At 40.2% G+C, this 21,063-nt stretch overlaps 1 protein-coding gene across 1 annotated transcript in view; it reads left to right on the top strand.

Annotated features, from left to right (window-relative positions):
- Nucleotides 1-21,063, top strand: part of LOC104402488 (disks large homolog 2) — a gene marked incomplete at both ends in the record, with an annotated part of 363,023 nt that overhangs the window by 310,618 nt on the left and 31,342 nt on the right. Inside the window, one exon of the mRNA XM_010010378.1 lies at nucleotides 10,734-10,910. Coding sequence (XP_010008680.1) covers nucleotides 10,734-10,910 — 177 coding nt within the window. The remainder of the gene's footprint in view (nucleotides 1-10,733; nucleotides 10,911-21,063) is intronic.

Below are 21,063 nucleotides of genomic sequence, written 5' to 3'. Positions count from 1 at the left end.
AATCTTAAAGCTGCATAGGGTAACATTTTCAAAGCGATTTAGCAATTCAAAGTCTAATCTTCATTGAAAGTCAACAAAACATAGGCTCAGATGTGCTTAATTTATCTTTAAAAATGGGACTTAGGAACTTCTGATGTGACCCTTAATCCTGCTTTTGAGCATGCGAGAGCCAAGGCTCGCAGTGAAGGAGGGTGTGGATAATTCGATGTAAGGAATGATGGGCTGCAAATACACATTGCCAATGTTATCTAGGTAATAGTGGTTAATCAGCACTTTTTTCTTCAAAGCCTGTTTCTAATGTGGTCTGACACGACACACATAGTGAAACCGCCAAATCTACCGTTAACAAGAAGAAATAATCGCAGTGTTTTGACACTTTTGTCACTGAGGTGACACCAAAGACAATTATTTTTGTTTGCCCTTTTTGTTTGTTTGTTTCTGCTTTTGCATATTCTGGCATCTTACTGTCAAGCTTTTCTCCATGAGACGTGGAAAGTAATGAAAACTGAGCTTCTGAAGTACTGGTTTGGCTCCAGAACATGAAGGTTTATAGAAAACATCATCTACTAGGAAAACATTCAACCCAATCATAGAATATATCTCAGTGGGATACACCTCTTTATGATAGGTAAGGGTTGACACATACTAGCTCAAGGAATCCGCGGAACTGGTTGGCCAAATAGTACATCTCATGGCTGCTGCTCTTCCAGGCAAACTTTCTCTGTTATTCCCATTAGAGTTTAGAAGGTTTCAGCTGAGTTTAGCTCAAGCCATTGGCACTGTTCCATATCTATTGATTTCTGTAGAGTTCCACCCTGTAAATCTGAAGCCTTTAGAGATTTCATGTTTGGCCTAATGAACCAGAGGTTACGTAGAGTCACTTGACCTTTGTACAATAAAAGTGCAGCTCTAGACTTTGATAGCATTTGGAGTTTTTGCAAAATCACCCTTCTTTAAAAAAACACTAAGTTAAACTCAAAAATGAATTGCATTTCTTCCAGTTGAAGTCGGTGCTAAAACACAAAGGACTCACTTTCAGCAACCTCCCACTGATTGAGTAAACTCTTAATGAGCTACTCAAATTTTGGCCTAGAGACAAAAGGTGTTTATGATTTCTCAAACAGTTGCATCCAGCAGAGCTTATGGATTTATTACATTTCTCCACATTAGTCAGGAGAATTAATTTCCATAGTAATTTTCGGTGGTTTTCCATGGTGTAGTTCCTGCGTGCTTGCGACACCTCATTATTGCAGCAGAACCTTGTCAGCTGACACAACAACAATGGAAATCTGACTTCTGACTCTTTTCATTGGCAAAGGACAACATTCAAGGCCAAGCAGAAATGATTACTAAGAAAGAGCTGTTGCAAACAAGTATCTTGACTCTTCCAAAATGCTCTCACTCATCAACCACAGAGCAGCCAATGTTCTGTCTTGGTTAATACTTTCTCCCAGTTTTGCCTGTCTACACTTTCTCAATAGGCAGAAAACAATTTTCTTTTCAAAAACTATTTCTAAAGGTTAGAATGTACAAACAGATTTATCATGATATGAACAAAAGAGCACTTCCACTCTAGCAAAGTCTGTAGACTTCCCCACCTCTTACACCACTTGCAACAGAAGTAAGAAAGAATATTCTCACTGACGATGCTCCAGTCTTGCGTGTTGATTTCTGAGGGGAAAGAAAAAGATAGAAGTATTAATACTCCATTTTGTTGCCACAGTTGTCTGAATTTTGGCAGGTGGAGTGTTTTTCATAGAGGCGTTATGTTCAGTCCATCTCTTACCACTCTTTGTCAACAGTACATTGAAATGATACAAATCATAAGTGTGGATCATTTTCCTATAGGAAAGCTTTCTCTTAGTTTAGTTCTCCAGATGTCTAATATCCTTGTCCAAAGAAACAAAGAAGCCATCATATATCTGTCTCATAGTAATAATTCCGTTATCAGTAGGGTTTTTTGGTGTGCTGAAAAAGTCCTTTTCATTATAACCCAGTGGAAGCAGAATGAGTTCTGTGGGCAGCCTGTCCATGATGTAGTTTTCAAAGTTGGTCAGTCATATGGGTCATGATTAGCTCTAAGAGAAAGCAACTGCAAGCTACAGGGTATTTGAGACTACCTACAAAATAACAACTACCTTGAGATCTGTAGTAATATTTATAACTATTGTAGACCAATTACTTAAAAAAAATAATAAATTCAGTGCTTTTTTATAGTTTATTCTGTATTAGAAGTAACAGACATTTGGGGAAGGGGAGGAGAGGGGTGTCCCCAGGCTGTGCTACATACACAGTCACAATGTTCACGTTAAGTCTCACTATCTTTGAAATAAATATTTCCTTTTACTTATTTTATTTTATTTTTATTTAATTTCATTTTATTTTTATTTTCCTTGAGGAGGAAAAAATCCCTAAATGAATATTCTTAGACAGCAAATAAGTTACTGTTTCTTTAAAACTCAGAATCACTGAATTACTTTTTGGCTCCTACGTCAAACTATGCAACCCAGAGGTTGCAATTTCAGGTGAATTACCCATTTGTTTAAAGTATCCCTGATGTGACATCCAGTCAAATTTCCTTTCTGGGTATGGAGAATGTTAAATGTCACAACACAGGAATCTGTACTGAGAAGCTGCACAGATTCCTCAGACAGAAACCAGAGATGCAGTCAAGCAGCAGCTTCACTTGGTCTGCATGGGAGAAAAAGAGACAAACCCAAGAAGAAGTCAAATTAAAAGACCGCCTTAGAACAAACCTGATCTGAGTCTTACAGTTTGTTGTGAAATTCAAAACTCACTCGTAACTTTGGGGGTTTATTGTGAAATTTCACACACAAACTCAGTGAAAAAGCACTCCAGAATTGAGATGCTACTGCAGATCTTCTCCAGAGTCTGTTAAAATACATAAGGCTAAATCTAGTCAGTCTTCTGCCCTAAGGCAGTCTCCCAGTTTTAAAGCAAAGCTCAAATATGCAAATCTGAAATACATTGAGTACAATGTAGATGTATTAAAAAGCTGCTATATTTAAAAGAGATGAAACCAGCAGGCAGATTCTCCTAGTCTGTAAATTATGGAAAGGGTTGAGGCTCATGCTTACAGTTGATACTGTTCTCAGATGTTGGCAAGCAGAAGAGGAATTCTGTGTGGCCTTTTTATGCCCTGTAAAATGCTAAAGAAACAGAAAGTGCGTGCACCCCGAAATGAATTCCCCTTGTGCTGGCACAAGAGAAGATGTGAAAAAGCTTCGTGATCTCAAGCCACCTCTTAATTCCTGTTGCAAGAGCTTAAAGCCAGGCAAACCTTGGAGTAATGTAGTATGTCCACAGCTGAAATAATACAGCCGTCAGTCTTTCCTCACTGTGGGCTGTGAGAGATTTTGCTTTTAACAGAGGATATTGTATGGTGCTGCATAGCAAGACCACAAAAGTGCAACATACTGATCGATACTTCTGAAAACACCGACTTCCATTTTTCAGTACAAAAGAACTCATTTCCTGCAGAGAACATGAGCACTTGCTAAAGACCCAAAAATGCCCATCAACAACATAAATACCAGCTGAAAGGAGATGACATTAAGAGTCATGGTTGGATCTGCAAAATGAGAAAAATACTCCCTGAGGACAAATGCCAGTCCTCTTTCCTGGTGTAAACACCATAAAGAAAGTATCTCCCCCTCCTTGTGAAATGTTTCCGGAACTAATACTGCTGCCTCAAATGCTTTTCTCATTGAAGGCCGTGGCATAACTCCCTGCCAAATTCCCACTAGGAGCAAAATGATGAAGAATGACTTGGACTGAATGAAGAAATTGCTGAATGAAGTAAAGAAAATGGAAAAAGCTTGGATGCAAAAGTGCCTTAGGGGCAGCTCTGCTCCCTCAGGTTCTCCATCAGTTTTACCAGCTATGCTAACACCCTAAACTACACATGCCTGGAAGCATCGCCACAACAGCCGTATCACTTCTTTTATATCCTCCTCTCCACCATAAAAGGGATGTGCATCCAAACTGATGCTGGGAATGGTCCCAGACCTGTGCTAACTTTCAAAGGGAACATCACGTCCATGTTGCAGTGCCCTGGCATGAGTGAATTTGATAACACAGGTGCTGCTAACACTGTCCCTCTCAGCCCAACTGCAATAACTAAGGCTGAGGGGATTAGCTTCATGTAGAGTTAAGAAGTTATCTTAATGATGTAACAAAAAAGAAGAAAGAAAAAAAAAAAAGGAAAAAAGAAGGAAGGAAGGAAAAAAAAAAGAAATTCAAAGAAAGGCAAGGCAAGGGAGGGGAAAAGCAGGAATCACTTCGAGTTGTATGTACTAAACCAAACATTTTGTTGAAATCATATTGTTGTAGGATACTCCTAATAAAAGTTGTTCTTCAAAATCTTTCAGTGGAAGTGACAATGTACCACAGAATTGTCCCTTAGCACAGGGTTGTTCTGGCAGCCTCCAGTCATAGCAAGCAACACCTCAGAGCTTCCCACTGCTCACAAGGAAAGAGCAGCTTTTTCTTACGCTCTACGCATAGGATTTACCTGTTCAGCTTCTCCAGATGGAAATGAAGCTGGGAGCAGAAGTTGGAAGACTTTATTGGCATGCCACTATGTGAAAATTTAACCCTTTTAGTAGCATCTAATTGTGTTGCAATGGCTGCTTCTCTCACAGTGTTGCTGTGCTCTCTGTTGTAGCTATAGCAATGAATTACACTAGGGTTTCTTTCATTTTCTTCTAATGTTTTCTTCAAGCTGAGCCTGCAAGTGGGTGGAAATACATCTATTACAGAGAGTGCAGAAAAGACAGCTATGAAACTTGGGGTCTGATTCTGACTCTGATGCTGGCATCTAAAACCAGGCAGATGATTAAACCTCTGCACACTGGATTTCTAGTGCAGGGGGTAGGATAGGTGTTGAGAGAAGGAGAATAAAGTATCTGTCCCTTAGGATGATGCTATAAGACCTGAGGCCTGAGAATTGCTGCTAAGGAAATTTTTAGGGAAGAGAGTAGTATCTGTAAGTGGTGTGAATGCCGATATGCTGGCAGATTGCAGAAGAGTTAGGACTATTTACAGAAGCTGAAGATGTCTTTTGCTAAATGTTGTCGTTTTATAATCAAGTGAATAGCAAAGAGCGGTCTGTAAATTTATGTGCAAACTCCCATTTGTGCCAGAAGAAGAGGAAAGTCATTTCAAAGATGCAAATAAAGCTGCCACACAGTACCTGAAACATATCAAATTGAGATTACTGGCCATAGTGCAGTGTTACGGGGGTTGAAGGTTTTGGGGGTTTGCACTGAATATACAGAAGCATTCAGCAAAATATATTGCTGTGCTATAAAATGCATTAATATCCCTTGTCAGGAAGATCATGAAGACTACCAACTTACAAACAGTGTTTACAGCATTAGCTGAGGAAGCTAAGTTTCTCTGTTAAATTCCTTTTTCTGCCTAACACTTAGCAAGATCACTTAGTCTTTCAGTACCTTCTTCATTTGTAAAATGCTGGTAACAATATAGGCATGGTGGGTGCCATAGGCTGCAATATATGGGATTGCACAATAAATTGATTTTCAATTTTGTTAGAGCTAATAAATTTTCTCCCGTGGTAAACATTTATTACTCTAGCTGCAAGAATAGGTGTCATTAGAAATAGCCATTTATTGTGCAATGCAACTTAGCTTTTGGACATGTCTCAACTGCTGAAGTATTTATGCTAAGTGGAAGGAAAAATAATGCCCCAATTCTACTGGTCTTCACTGACGTGTAGATACCTCACAGCATGTTTGGCAATATATTACAGCTTGGCAATGGCAGTGTTTTCATTGCAAATAATTCTTGAGCAATGAAGTTTGATATTGTTGTGAAGTGCTAGTCTCATGTTTTACGCTGATGTGGGCTCCTGAAAATGATTAAGAAGCACCTAAGCCAAAAATAAAACCTGTTAAGTTCTGTCCAAATTACTGCTGGGATTATCTTAGTGTAATGATCAGTTATGAAGTCTGGAATAATATCAGGCTAGCAAGACTCACTTAGGCTTATATATTTCTGATATCCAGCTTGTTCTAAATGTTTACATCTCCTGCATCACTTCTCAGAGCCATATTTCTTAATTCTCTACAAGCAAAAGAGGCAGCAGCAATGCTTAGCATTTGAACAGCACTTTTCACTTTCAAAATGCTGTACAGATGTTAAAGAGTTTTCCCCAAACTCATGCAAAACCTGAGAATTGAGGGGAAAAAAATTTAAAGGTGTTAATGGAAATTTGGTGCATATACTTTCTGCCTTTGATAATCACCCCCACTCCTATTGCCGGGTTTTAATTAGGGAACTAAGAAGGCCAAACCATGATTTCACCACATCTGTTTAACCAGCTTGTCGCAAGCTCTGTCCCCTATTTCAGAGTTTTATCTCACAGTACACACTGGGCTTACTACATCTGTAACCTCCAAATGTATTATCTATCCTGTGTAACCCAGAGTGCTGCTTGTGAAATGCACTGTCTAGATGGTACTAAACGGGAATTTTTCCAGTGTTGGTGTCATCGCAACATTGGTGACGGCTCTAAAATGGAAGTTAAATAATTTAAACTGATTCTCTTTGTTGTCAAAAATTGACTGTCCCAGTTCAAAAATAGTCTTAATCAGCTGGCTGGAAAAAAGAGCCCTTCCTGCCATGGAGAAGGTCTTATAGGGCACTTGGTTCTGTCCTATAGGATCAAAAAAAGGCTGGACAGTAGATGCAAACAGCTAACAGGATATAAAACACCTGAAAGAAGAGAAATGCTCTTTAAGATGTGCTTTTATCAGTTGTAGAGAAGCTGTTAGTATCCAGGCCTGTCAGATATTTGGCATTAGAAAGCTGTAAGATTATTGAGGTTATTATTCTTGAAAATTGCACTAAAAGGCACTAAAAATGAGTCAGGGCTCAGTGACTTGAAGAACTGCCCAAGCAACCTATGAATAACCAGACTCACCCATATGAAAACATATAGTCATGTTGGCAAGTTCAGAAAGCTCTTTAGCTCTGCAGAGCAGTATCTGCTCAGTATCTGCATCTGTATCTCCAGTATCTGCACTTTGTGTGTTTGTGTTCTGTGGAGACACCTCTAACTCTTCACAGAGAGAGGCACTGTGGCATGTCTTCATGGACTAAATCCTTTGGCTGGTTTGTGGAATTGGAAACACTTCTTTGCTGGGATTTTTTGGACGTATCATTTGGGAAGAGCGCTTGTCTGCAGAGTTACAGCAGGCAGGTCCTGATCGTGCTGGTCTTTCTCTAACTGAAAGGAAAATATGGTGCTCATCTCTCAGAGAGGGGTGATGGGTGCACACAGAGTGTGAGGGTGGGTGTCTTGCTGGACTGGGCTGTTTATATTCTCTCCTGAACACATAATATTTTGCAAAGATGCAATGACATTTTAACCTTCTCTCTAATAATCCCCATGGCATGGCAGAACCTAAGGTAACTAACATGCCTTAGTACGTTATCTGATTCAAGTAGTTAGCATAGACCAAATAGACTTTGCTGAGAGCTGAACTTGCCTCTGTTATGAAAGTTACCCTGCTTGCAGGATGCTGTGTGGTATCCTGTAAAACTGGGCTGTCGTTGCCCAAAACCAGGGAAGAGCGAAGCAAAACATGCCCTGCCTAGTTCCTTTGCCAGATGAGAGGTTTGGCTATGTTCATTTGCTGTCACTGCAGTTGACACTCAGCAGATGCAGATGTGTTATTTTTATATACGTCTTCAAGACTGAGCGCAAACAGAGCTGTGTGCTGTTCATCACGTAGAAAATTAGAAATGACATGTCTGCCTCTTAAATAGAGCTTGCAATTGGACATGTAGATATCAAATTTATACTTAGAGCCTGAGCACTGTGAGGAGGAGGTGAGGATGATCATGCCTCGGTCTCTCTATTGCCCGATGGAGTCATGTTAACTTCGACATGCATTCAGTGGTGCCTGGAGTGAAGGTCTCCATTTGTTTTATACCTGGGCCAACTGCCAGCTTGCGAAAGTATGTTTTACAGAGCCAGCAATGTTATCAAAGCTGTAAGCTTAAATAATGCTATGTTATCAACTTAAACCTGGCTCTTAATTTGAAACATTTAGGAAAGAGCACTGAAGTCAGCTCTTATTTCATTTTCATTTACTAATGGAGTAATCACCATCTGTAGAGCTTGCAGCCACAAAATCTTTCACTCAATGAAAATTGTGCTCAAGATTTTACCTGTCTGAGATCTATAATCTCATTTTAATTAGCATTGCACATGATTACTCCAATCAGAATAAGTCAGTGGCAAACACTGCCATCTGCATTCATCGTTAACATCAGCTAGCATGATAGCAGTCAGTGATTTTAAGTTAATGCGTGGGCTCTGAGGTACAAATGTCTGTTCAAGGACAAAGAACACTGCCTTTTCTTCCTACTACTTAGCTTTTGAAACACCTCCTTCATCTTAAAACTGGTCAAATATGGAGCATTTCCAGTTTGGCATCTGTTTTACATCTGGGATGTGAGAGTCTTGCATATTCTCTTCAACAGAAGATATTGTCATTTGTTTTAAGAAATTTTGAGATGTTGGTAGGCTTCCATGGCAAGGAACATAATTCAGTGTTTTTCAGTATTCAGTGGTGGTTTAAGGCAATAGTTGTCCATACAGTGAAAACTAAGACCACTGCGTGCAGATAAGGACAATACCAGCAGGATGATATGTTGGATGCCTGTTTGTGTGTGCACTGCCATGTCTCCAGAGATCAGGTGTCATTAATTGGTAAAGAAGAGGTGACTGATGATTCTTAGCTGTTTCTGGATTTGTATGCTGCTTCATCATATGTCCTCACAGAATGCCTTATTTGAGAAGGCAGCGCCTGAATTGCTACTGATAAGAATCCTTAACAAATGAAACTTACTAAGATATAGCCAAGTTTTTAAAGGATTAATGCTAAACCATTAATTTTTTCAAAGGTTACATGCAGTCCAAGTACATTTACCAAGAAAGGCACAAGCATATCAGATCTCGTGGATTATGTAAAATTCAGCAGTCTTCATCCTCACAGAAGGGAATTGTCTGGGCTTTTCTGAATACAGTAGTACATGACTGTAAACTCTTTAAGAGAAGACATATTCCACATAGCATTCTTCTTCCTCCTCCTAAATCAAACCTTTCATGCAGGATGAGTGCTTACAAGAGCTTTGAAATTGTTTTGGTTGTATAGTTACAACTCTGGGGTTTGTTAAGTTCTCCTCATTTTGAGAGGTAACCTTGAGTGGTTTAAATTTACCCATAAAGCTGCTATAATCATTCCCTGCAATCGCACTAAAATGCACAACAATTAATTATATCAAATCCTTCTCAGAGAAGTGTTTATCAGAGAAGAAATTGCCAGGACTTTATTTCTGACAATAAAAGAGCAGGAATTATTATACACCTCTTGGGGCTTCACTGATCTAACTGTTCTGTAGTCAGGATTATAATCATATTATTTTTCTTATAGGAAATAAACATCAGTTCTTGACAGGCATCACCTTTAAACAGTGTTTTACTTGGGAAAAATATTCCCATACATTTTTTCCTGTAAGAAACCAAGATCTGGATTTTTAGCTACGTAACACCAATGAGCAACCTGTACTGCCTTGTTGGGATTCACATGCAGGGTCTCCCTTTGACAAACTGGAGTGTGTCTACCCTAATGACTGCTGGTGTAGGTGCCGGGCATAGGACTGGATGAGGCTGAAAATTAGTATCACTGCACTTGGTAATACAGAGCTCGGGACAGGCTGAAGATCCTTCCCAGGACTGGGGTTGAATACTTTGGCAGTAAGTTCATGCTAAAATATGCATAGCCATAGTTTGATAGCCAGGTGACTTAAAGCTAGCCCTCAATTTGTGCCTATGGAGTCCCTAGACTTATATATGCGTTTTATATTAATATACATGCCCTATACATGGGGGGTTTTGTATAGGCATACCCAAGGTAGAAGTCCATTTCAAACTGCTGGAAAACATCTTCAGCATCAAAGGGAAGAGCTGCTTGAGCAGCTGCAGCACAGAGGGACAGTGACAGAATGGTGCTGTGTGCACCCCAAGTCCATTTGGAGGGGTTTGTGTCAGACTAGCACTACTTTGGTCAGGGCATCTTTCAGTTTAGTTTCAGATTTCAGGAATCCAATGTGCTCAACCTAACAACACAGCTCCAGGACGTGAACCAAAGCACCAGAGTGGGAATAATCAAGAGATTCCCTTTGAAAGCTCACTTCTGGTCTGAACTAGATGCTCATATAGGTGCATCCATTCACCTGAAGAAATGCATTACCCTGAGCACGGTTTTGGTCCCTTGTGTTTAGTCCTTCTAAAGCATCCCTGTTTGCCAGACACTCCTCTGAGCACAGTGGGGTGCGAGAAAAGGACAAGCTCAACAGCCACAAAGTGCTGTTGGCAAGGTGACAAGAGGGACTTCTCAATTCCAGGTTTATTTACTAGATACTCTGATATGGCAATTGTTCTTCATAAAGTGAAACAGTAAATAACATACTTTATGGTTCAGCTTCTCTTAGAAAAGAACAGGATTCCATAAAGATTACCTTCACAGTGAGAGGTTTTCCTCCAAGCAAGGTCTTTCCCTTTGGAAAGGAGCAAGGGTTAGCTTGCTCCTTGTCATAAAATATAACAATTGTTCAGAATTAAATGTTCCCAAGGCTGATATAATCACCTGTCTTCATATCTTTGTTTCCTTTCACAGAGCCATGTTTGACTATGACAAGAGCAAAGACAGTGGCCTCCCAAGCCAAGGACTCAGCTTTAAGTATGGAGACATCCTTCATGTCATCAACGCCTCAGACGATGAATGGTGGCAGGCGAGAAGGGTCACTCTGGAGGGAGACAGCGAGGAGATGGGAGTTATACCCAGCAAGAGGAGGTGAGTGCTGCCTCCTCCTTCCTACCTTCTTGGCCATGATTTCATTTTATTCCAAAGACGGGGTACATAATCTATGGAAAAAATGGGGAAAGTTAAGGAAAATCCCACAGTTATTATTTCAAAAGAAAGGGGGAGAGGGAGAGAGAGCACCAGCTACTAAAGAGCTTTGGCAGAAAAAGGAATAACCAGAACCCAAGTCTGGAAATTAGCTCTGAATTTGAAGTAGAGCACACGTTTTAATATCAGGCTGATTAACCATTGCATCAAACTGCTGAGGGATGTAATGAATGTCTTGGTATTTTCAAATCAAGAGTGTATGTCTTTCTTCTCAGCCTGTGTGATGTAAAAAAAATGACACTGAATTACATAATGGTCCTCTTTGGCTTCAGAATCTGTTAATTTAATCTCCGTCTGCCTGGAAACTGATGGATAATCAATATCACGGTAGTTTTTTCATCTAATATCAATGAAGGAACTTTCATCCACTCTCCAAGCTAAATCTGAATCTTTGTTTAGCTGTGACAGATTCATGCTGACTGACAGAGAGAGAACAGACATCTGAATCTCTCTAACTGTTTGTATTGTTTACCCTGTCTAGATGCTTTTGTAAAATTGGCCACAGGTCTCAGATAGTATCAGAACTACCACACAAATCAGTATTACTTTCTGCCTCTGTGGATAGTGGCTACAGAAAGGTCAAGAACTGAAAGGGTAGGAGGAAAATGAAATCTGTCAAACCACATTACATTTCTCTTTTGCAGCAATGCTCCCATACTGCATATAAACCTTCTATCTCTAGCTATTTTAGCTTTAGCATTAATATAAAAATGATTGTGCCCATTTTTTATACTGGGGAAATGGGTTGTTTGATGCTCTGTGGTGCACCTGCTGCTCAAGAAGGTTGGCTCAGGTGCTAACAGAGCTTATGGTACTCCTCATTTTACATCATGTAAATGTAAACTGAAAGACCATCAAATACCTTGTTGACATGAGCCCTGCAAGGACTTTATTTTCTGTAATCATGACCAGGTTTGAGTAGCAACCACACCAGGAATTTCACTTTGGAGTTTTATAGTAGGTAGAAATAAAAACTACAATGTAACTTTTAAGATGGGGAAAAATGTGCCCATTAAGCAGATTTATTCTCTAGATATTGTAAAAGGAATGCTTGCCTGCTGTTAATTGCTACACTAAATACTGTTGTAATGACATGATTGGATCACACATGGGAAAAGAGAGAATTCTATTCAGTTACTACCGAGGGAAGTATGTGCACAAAGCTCACTCAGTGTAGCGCATACTATGAAAAGATACAAAAAGATGTCATACATAATAAAACTATAGGGGGAAAAGGGCAAAGCAAAGCAACTGATTAATATGTTGAGTCGTATCTTCTGTAAGGTAGAGAAGATGTAAGTGTCTTAAGCTTGTTGGGTTACTTGCACAGTGATGTTTTCAAGGACAAAAGATAGAGCCTCTCTAGTCAAGGTCAGACATGCAGTACAGCCTAGGAAAAAGATGCAGCTTAGGAAACACTGGGAGGAAAGAGGGAGAAGGGAGAAGAGGCAAGATGAGAATAGGTTGGCTAGCATCTAAAAATGAGAGTCCTGAATTTGAGAAGCTGCAGGTATAGTTACCATCCCCTGCACTTGTCATCCTGATTCTTCCCTAGTGAATCTGAGAGGTCTGGAAAAATCAATGGCATCTGATTTTCTGTCTGCATTAATGTAATGACGTGATACACCTGAGCTGGGGGGCGGTGAGGAGGTTGCTATTGTTTCATAAGAGGCTTCAGTTGTACAAGGTTATTTTTCCCAATGCACTGAAGGGTGAGTGTTATTTCCTTCCTGTGGATTTTGGATGATCCCTCAGAGCCAGTGAGACTGATGTGCTCTTGCCAGCACCTTCTGTGGTCATGTACACCACCCAAGGGGAGGATGAGCAATCAATGCGTACAGGGCTGAGCTACAGAGAATAAAGCTCTTCATATTGCCAGAATGATCGAATTCAGAGTAATTTCCTCTGCAGGTGTGGGTTAGTGACTGTGACAGGCTTGATATAAAACAGAGTAGCCCTGTGATTCATTTGACCAAATGCAGGCAATTATGGCATAGAAATCTTTGGTTAAGCTGTTTTCTCCAGGATGCTATTTCTCTTACAGTTTATATGGCATTATTTCTATAGGCACTGCATTATATGTAATACAGTGTATGAAATATCTAGCTGTAAAATATGCCTTGTGATGAAACAGGAGGAAAAGATTGCCTGTAGCTGTTTGTTGGGCTGTGGCTTGTCCAGCAAGCCCAACTTCTTATGGCATCGTAGGTTGAAGGTATTTCATACTTGTCTTATACTTTTCAATCCCCCATTCATTTTTCTTCCTTTCCTTTAAGATTTGGGGAGGGTGGGAGTGATGTTGGGGAGATGGTTTGTTGGGGTTTGGGTTTAGTGTTGTGCCCGGGCTCCTTCTTCTGCCTAGGTATATATGCAGGAATACAATCCTGTGGGACTGTAATATTTTTTCACTTTGGGTCAGGGAGAAGCTATACATATCCAGGGATTATTAGTGCCAGGGTGAGTCTTTCAGCTATCTGTTTTACTACCTTATCTCCTGTCCAGCAACAGCCACTATGCATTTCCTGCATTTTTCCATAACTGAAATAGCTCTGAAAAACAATAAATGCTTCAATTTTATTTTGGGGGGTGTGTGTATATATATTTGTACAACTATATGTATATACACACAAAGCCATAACAGGTACATTATATTACTTCTTTAATGTGCTATGTAATGGTAATTGTTTTCCAAGTATCTGGTTTCACATGGTTTTTTACATCTATTTACAGGAGAGCCCTTCCCACAGTGACATTTTAGCTAAGAGAAATTTTGAATGATAAGAGTCCATCCTATTTTTCTATGATATATATGATATACCAGAAGAAATCATAGTTTATAATTGGGAGCTGCCACTCATTATTGCCAGACTTTCTCTCTTAGTGATTCAATAGAGCTTGAAAGGTATTTATCATTAGATTTCAGTGCTGCTGCTAACCTACAGACTTGTTGATGGTTAAATTGTAAAGTCAGGCTTAAAGAGGGAGTTTTGGAGAGCAGCACTGCAAGAGGAGGGTTGCTGAAAGAGGCAGCATAAAGAAATGAGAGTGGCCCTGTGTTTCTCCATTGATCTGTGCAAGGACCAAATCTCATGAACTGGTGAGGCAGTGAACTCAGTGGGGGTTAACGAAACCTAAATGCTCAGTATCCCAAAGTGCTAAAATATCATTGCAACCCTTTCTACATTTATTCATTTGTTAATGTGTACTTATTGTCTGATTACAGTTCTCAACTGTGGGACTGAGTAGCCAGTTGCGTAGTAACCAGATATAATGCTATAAAGGTGGTGTGATGTTGTGTCATATTGAAGTTGGGAACAGTAGGATTTTGGCAACAAGAGGCTGCAAACCACTTCAGTAGTGGTTTAACGGTCACCAAATAGTTGTTATTGTATAATATTAATGAATGGATATTGCAGGCCAAATTTCTCTTGGCTCCACATCCACCAAAAAGATTTATCCAACCTATGTCTAAGGTGAGAGCAGGGCACAATTATTATGCTGGCAGGGTCTCCAAAGTGAGGGGACATAAATACCAGTCATGCACCAATGTCTCAGGCATCCTGTGGTGTTATCTGTGCGCTATGATTACATATGTGAATTGCTCTTCTATCATAAAAAAATTACTGTTTTATACTAGAATGACCAACAGAATTAGATTTGCACTAGATTTTTCTTCACTTAGATGTATAGATTTAGATTAGAATTTTACACATGGTGGGATTTTGATCAGAAGAATTTTTATTTGCCTCATTGTCCTCCCTATTGTCTGGATAATCAAACTAAATTCAGCTTCCTATAAAGAGTAGCAGCCAGCTGAGTAGCCTATGTCTAAGACTTCCTCCCCATGGAAGCACTTATATTAGTTAAAGGGAGAAACAAAAAGCATAAAGCAAATGTGCATAAGTTAGAGCATATTAAATTCCTAAGCAGATGCTTAAATCCAGATGCAAGGAGATTTTAATCTGTTTTAGCACTGATTTTACACCTCCAGGTCTTTCTGCTTTCTCTTTGAGGAGTCTGCACACAGAAAAGCTCTTACACTGCAAGCCCCATACGACAGCATTAATGTCAAGCTTCTGTATTTTCTATGACGTGTTTCTGCTTTCTGTGGGTCTAAAAGTAATTTAGTCTGCAGTTTCACACAGATTGCCCTCGAATTACACTGGTTTTACTACTTCCCCACTGTGGCCAAAATGGATTTGGTCCGAAAACACTCAAATACTTACACTAATCTTTCTGTTGTCTTTGAGATGTGCAGACACAAAACTGCTCTCAGACCAGACATCATTCTAAGAAATCCCTGTTCAGGTAGTTTAAGTACCTCTGGCTGCAAAATTTTATGCAACTCAGACAGTTGTTATTACCATCCGAAAGTGTATGATGGTACCAACCTGGTATGTGTCATGTGAAATAGACGACATTCTCCCCACAAATGCGTGTAACCGCTCTCTCCTTTTAGAGCACGATGCGGGGGGAAGTAAGAAAAACAAGTTTCACAAGTATTTAAGGACAAGGAACAAGAGGTTTTCCCAGCACAGAAGTCCCTGTGGGCAAAAAGCCAACTTAAATTTGTTATTCTGCTCAGTTTGGCAGAAGGGTGTGTTTAGCCACTCAAGTGAGTTGTATTGACAACACCAAGCTGCGTGGTGCAGTCAGCACACTGGAGGAAAGGGATGCCATCCAGAGAGACCGTGAGAGGCTCGAGAGATGGGCCAGTGCCAACCTCATGAAGTTCAACAAGGCCAAGTACAATGTCCTGCACCTGGATTGGGGCAATCCCAAGCACAAACATAGGCTGGTCATAGACTGGACTGAGAGCAGCCCTGAGGAGAATGACTTGGGGGTGTTGGCCAATATGAAGCTCAACATGAACTGGCTTCAGTGTGCACTCACAGGAAGACAAACATATGCTGGGCTGCATCTAAAGGAGCAGGGAGGTGATTCTCCCCCTCTACTCTGATCTCATGAGACCCTCCCTGCAGACCTGCATTCAGCTTTGGGGCCCCCAATATTAGAAGGACATAGACCTGTGAGTGAGAGTCCAGAGGAGGCCATGAAGATGCTCCAAGGGCTGGAGCATCTCCCCTATGGAGCCAGGCTGAGAGAGCTGGGCTTGTTCAGCCTGGAGAAGAGAAGGCTCCAGGGAGACCTTAGAGCAGCTCCAGTGCCTAAAGGGGCTACAGGAAACCTGGAGAGGGGATTTTTACAAGGACACATAAGGACAGAACAAGAGGAATGACTTTAACCTGCCAGAGGAGAGATTGAGATTAGATGTTAGGAAGAAGTTCTTTCTTATGAGGGTGCTGAGGTGCTGGCACAGGGTGCCCAGAGAAGCTGTGGCTGCCCCATCCCTGGCAGTGTTCAAGGCCAGATTGGACACAGGGGCTTGGAGCAACCTGCTCTAGTGGAAGGTGTCCCTGCCCGTGGCAGGGGTTGGAGCTGGAGGAGCTTTAAGGTCTCTTCCAACCCCAACCATTCTGTGATTCTATTCTGTGATTTTGAATGGTTTCCTATAAATTCCTATGATGTTTCTAAACATCCCTTAAGACTTTAATCCTTAGAAGATGAAACTTTTAACATAGCCTAATCATGTGAGCTTTGTCTAAATTAAGTTACATGACTATACCTACTAATCCAATTGGAAAAAATAAATATGGAATAAAATTGATATGTACGTGTATGTATAAACCTCTTCCTGTTCCCTTGCAATGATGGGAAACTTTTATGCTGAAGGAAAACAGCCCTTAGCTTTTAAACAGAATGAGGTTGTTCTGCAATTTTATGAGAATTCATTTCCTAATGGCTTTAGGTCTACTCTTTTCATAAAATATTGACCAGCTACTGTGCTGTTCTCCATAAGCAAGTCACTGAAGGTGGAGAGCTGAATGAGAACAAATTCTCTCCTACTGAAAAATGCATGTTCTGTTGCAAAAATGCCACTTCAGGAATGCTTAAAAATAATTTGGAGAGCAGGAATCTATTGGTAAGTTGAGACTTCACATAAACAAGACTAAAGCACTGCAGAAGATGGAAGCAATAAAAAACTATGGAGTGAGTCCACATATTAGGACTATAAATAGTAGTACATTTTTTCACTTATCTTCCACTTGGCTGGCAGGCAATGCAAATATAGTGTGGATGACCTGGAAATGGCAAAGCAAGACAAGAAGAAACACGTTAACAAAGATGTAAAATACAGCAAAGTCTTGTGAGAATCCAGTTTACTTTGCACCCTTCTATTTGGTAACTTTCCTTACTCCAGTTGTTATGCTGGATTTGGAATTAACTTTCATTCTGCAGAACACCTCAGTGCCAAATCTGTGCAAATTAGGCTACTATAACCATTTTATTTGATCCTTGAAGCCAGTTTGCAATTTGCATCTGTATTCTACATCAGTGATGAGCACTGTTATTGGAGATTAAAGCATGTCTCACTTGATATTTTACGTTTCTGCTGTGAAGACTAATTGCTCCTTTTAGAAGGACACTGACAAAATTACCAGTGGTCTATTAACCCCTAACAATGGAGGATCACAGTTCATGTCTGGTTGAGTTAATGCTTGATTTCTTCTTGTTTGCAGTCCACATGAATAAATGAAAGTCTCATTCGGAAAAATCCCAGAGGCCCATTTTCAATAGCTACATGTGCCCAGAAGCACAAAAGCAGATAGACATTACAATGCAGTGAGTGCTGCACCGCAGTAATAAGTTCTCAGACAAGTAGGAAGAGAACAGCAACCTAAAGAACTGAAGTCTATTACTTGCTAGTGAGGAAAAACTCCAGGCTGAGGTGTATTTTCAGTGGACCTCTCCACTCCTTTAGCTTTACATGGGAAGAAGAGAATGAATCTGACAATTTTTGAAAACAAAAGGGCCATGAGGTATCTACTACCAAGAATGGTTTCAAGAAGGAACAAGTGTTCAGGCTATACTTCAGCTGTCCTGGATCTCAGATGGTCTTGGGCCATTTCTCTGTACAAAGCAGTGTTTCTGCAGAGAGCTCTGTTTGATGAGCAGGTGGAAAGCTGGAGGTGAAATCCCCATCAGCTGTGCAAGGCGATGCTGTCTCCATGTGGAGTTCAGAGCTTTTCAGCTCCCAAGACACATTTGAATGCTGAGTGTAGGTGTCTTTAAACATGTCTTGAAATCTCACTGTGTTTCAGTGACCCCCAGGCACTTTGAAAATGGAACTTTAGCCATGAAGTAGTTTTGAAATTGTGTCTGTGCTTTCCTCATCCCTTAGACATAGCTCTATAGAGCAGATACACAGTTAGAAAGGGGCACAGGAGCAACGCGTAAGTCAGGCAAGTCCGGGTTGCTAACTTGGGCCTCTCTGAATGTGACATATATGAATCCTCCCCTTTCACTTCAGATTTTTGTGCACAACCCCATAATCCTGCTTTGTGTAGCAGTGTTGAATGAAAAACAGATACAGCTCAAAGTGAAACATTTCTTCCCTTAAAGGCAACCTCCTCAGCTGATTGATCAAAATGCTGTCCAAGGGACGGTAGGTTTGCTGTCAGCTAAAGCCATGTGAGGAATCTACACTTCTATGCTATTTAGGCATTCACAGTGTCAGCTGCTGCAAAAAACTCCTTTGTGCCTCCATTGTTCCCTTTTTCCTGGGGAAAAAAGGGAGTCAATTTATTTTTTCCTTAAATTACAAACCAATTACAGACCCAAATACTGAAAAAAAAAAGTTCTAGAAGTGCTTGAATTAGATTTCCTTTTAAAGAATGTGTATTCCAAGAGCTGGATCAATGATGCTTAAAGAACTGGTATTCAATACTTTTTACCTACACCATTTAAGTTCCTTTCCTACCTCTGTCTATGGCAAGTTTCCCAGTTGCTCAGATGAGGTATTGTGGGAACATCTTCGCTCACTGCAGTCCTGCACACTGACCACCTCAACAAACATGAAATCTTTGGAGAACCAAGCTGAATTCTAACAGACTTCTCCAGCACATGTAAAACCAAAGCTTTTCAGACAGATACTGGGTTGACTTCTCCAGGAAAAAAGAGTGATACATGCCTGACACCAGAGCAACCCACTGCCACATTTGAAGACCCAGACCCAAGACATGAAGGCAGTAGAGCACCTGAGCTGAAGCGCTTTAAGAGTATATAATAAACTGAGCAAAACCACCTCTTTTACCCCAGTCTTTTCCAACACCTAACCCATTTCATTGACATTTTAGGTAGTAACAGTAACGTAATCAGCCTGAGATACATGAAATTTCAGCTTGGAAGTTTACAGCTCAGCTAAATTACAAGTAACCGAGAACAGGTTTATTGTGGAAGGTGTCAGGAAAAATGTCACAGGAGCAACACTGTGTGCTATCCATAATACAGTACCAGATTGTGAAATATTTGGACTATTCAGCAGGCAACACTGTTAGCATGTTTGCCTGGAGGATTAATGATGCTAAATGACATTATTTATATACTTCTCAAAGCAATACAGAATGTTTCTGCAGCTCCTCATCTGTCTGCTATGCCTGTAGAAAACCATGATGCCTCCATGGCTGCCAGTGCAATTATGACAAATTTCATAAGTAAGATCCACTTTTCAGGGTTAATTTCCAAGTTTCTTTACTCAGTGAATGAGAAATGAAGTTAAAAGCAGATGTTTTAGGAAGTTAGACAGGGCTGGAATGAGTTTAAATGTTAACACAGATTAATAAGTAGAATACTGTGTTCATTTGAGCTAATTATTTTCTCAGAAGGCATCAATCCTGTTTAGGCAATTACACAGCCTGAAGTCTTCATTTCTTATCAGTGCTACCAAGGGACTTCATCTGCTAGTTTAAGTTTCAGACCGTTCATGTGTTTTTAATTACACAGATTTAATTTGAAAGCCGCATTTGAGCTGTTTCCATGTGAATATTCTATGCTTACAGAGAAATGCATTTATTCTAAATTTAAACTGTAACTATAGTAACCAGCATTCATGTGTTTCAGTAGAAAATATGTAAGCACACTCAGATAGAAGGAAACATGTTAATTATCACTAGTTAGACTAGAGGTTATATTTTAAAAACTAATTATGAGAAATTATGTATTCTTACTATCCAGACTTAGAAATCAAGATATCTGTAGGAAGTCATTTGTGTGAATCTGTGAAAGTTAGGAAAAGGGTCATATATGGACCAGTTTGGAGGATATAATAAACCTCATTTTTCCCCTAGCTATTTATTGCCTAATAAAAAAATAATATCAAGGTCTTAAAAGCTAGTTTTGCAGGATTCAACTTGGATTTTCTAGAGCAATTCCTAATCTTAGACAAATAGAGTTACTGTTTCAATTATAGGTAAATCATCATATTTTTTTCTTGTGCCAGTAGATGATAGATTCTGAAGAAAATTTTGCAAAGGTAGTAAATGTCATTTTTACAGTAATGCCCATATTAGTCAAGGTGAGTAAGGACATGAATAGCTTCAAGAATCATAAAATCATAGAATGGTTTACATTGCCGAGACCCAGGTGTAGGACCTTGCACTTGGCTTGGTTGAACTTCATGAAGTTGGTGGTGTCCCACCTCTTGAGCCTGTCAAGGTCCCTCTGATGGCATCCCTTCCCTCCAGTGTGTCGGCTGCTCCACACAAATTGGTGTCACTGGCAAACGTGCCGAGGGTGCAATCAATCCCGTTGTCCATGTCACAGACATGTTAAACAACGCTGGTCTCAGTACTGACCCCTGAGGAACACAATTCATCACCAGTCTCTACTTGGACACTGAGCCGTTGACCTCAATTCTTTGAGTGTGACCATCCAGCCAATTCCTTATCCACTGAGCGATCCATCCATCAAATCCATGTCTCTCCAGTTTAGAGACAAGGATGTCACGCAGGACAGTGTCAAATGACTTGCACAAGTCCAGGTAGATAATGTCAGTTGTTCTTCCTTTATCCACCAACACCATAGCCCCATCATAGGAAGCCGCCAAATTGGTCTGTGCTTTGTGAAGCCATGTTGGCTGTCACCACTCACCTTCTTACTCTCCATGTGCCTTAGCATAGATTCCAGGAGGGTCTGC

This window comes from Nestor notabilis, unplaced genomic scaffold (assembly GCF_000696875.1).
Source record: "Nestor notabilis isolate BGI_N333 unplaced genomic scaffold, ASM69687v1 scaffold1630, whole genome shotgun sequence".
NCBI classification, from domain to species: Eukaryota; Metazoa; Chordata; class Aves; order Psittaciformes; family Psittacidae; genus Nestor; species Nestor notabilis.
Note: the sequence above shows the minus strand (reverse complement) of the source record. Positions and strands in the feature narration are given on the sequence as shown.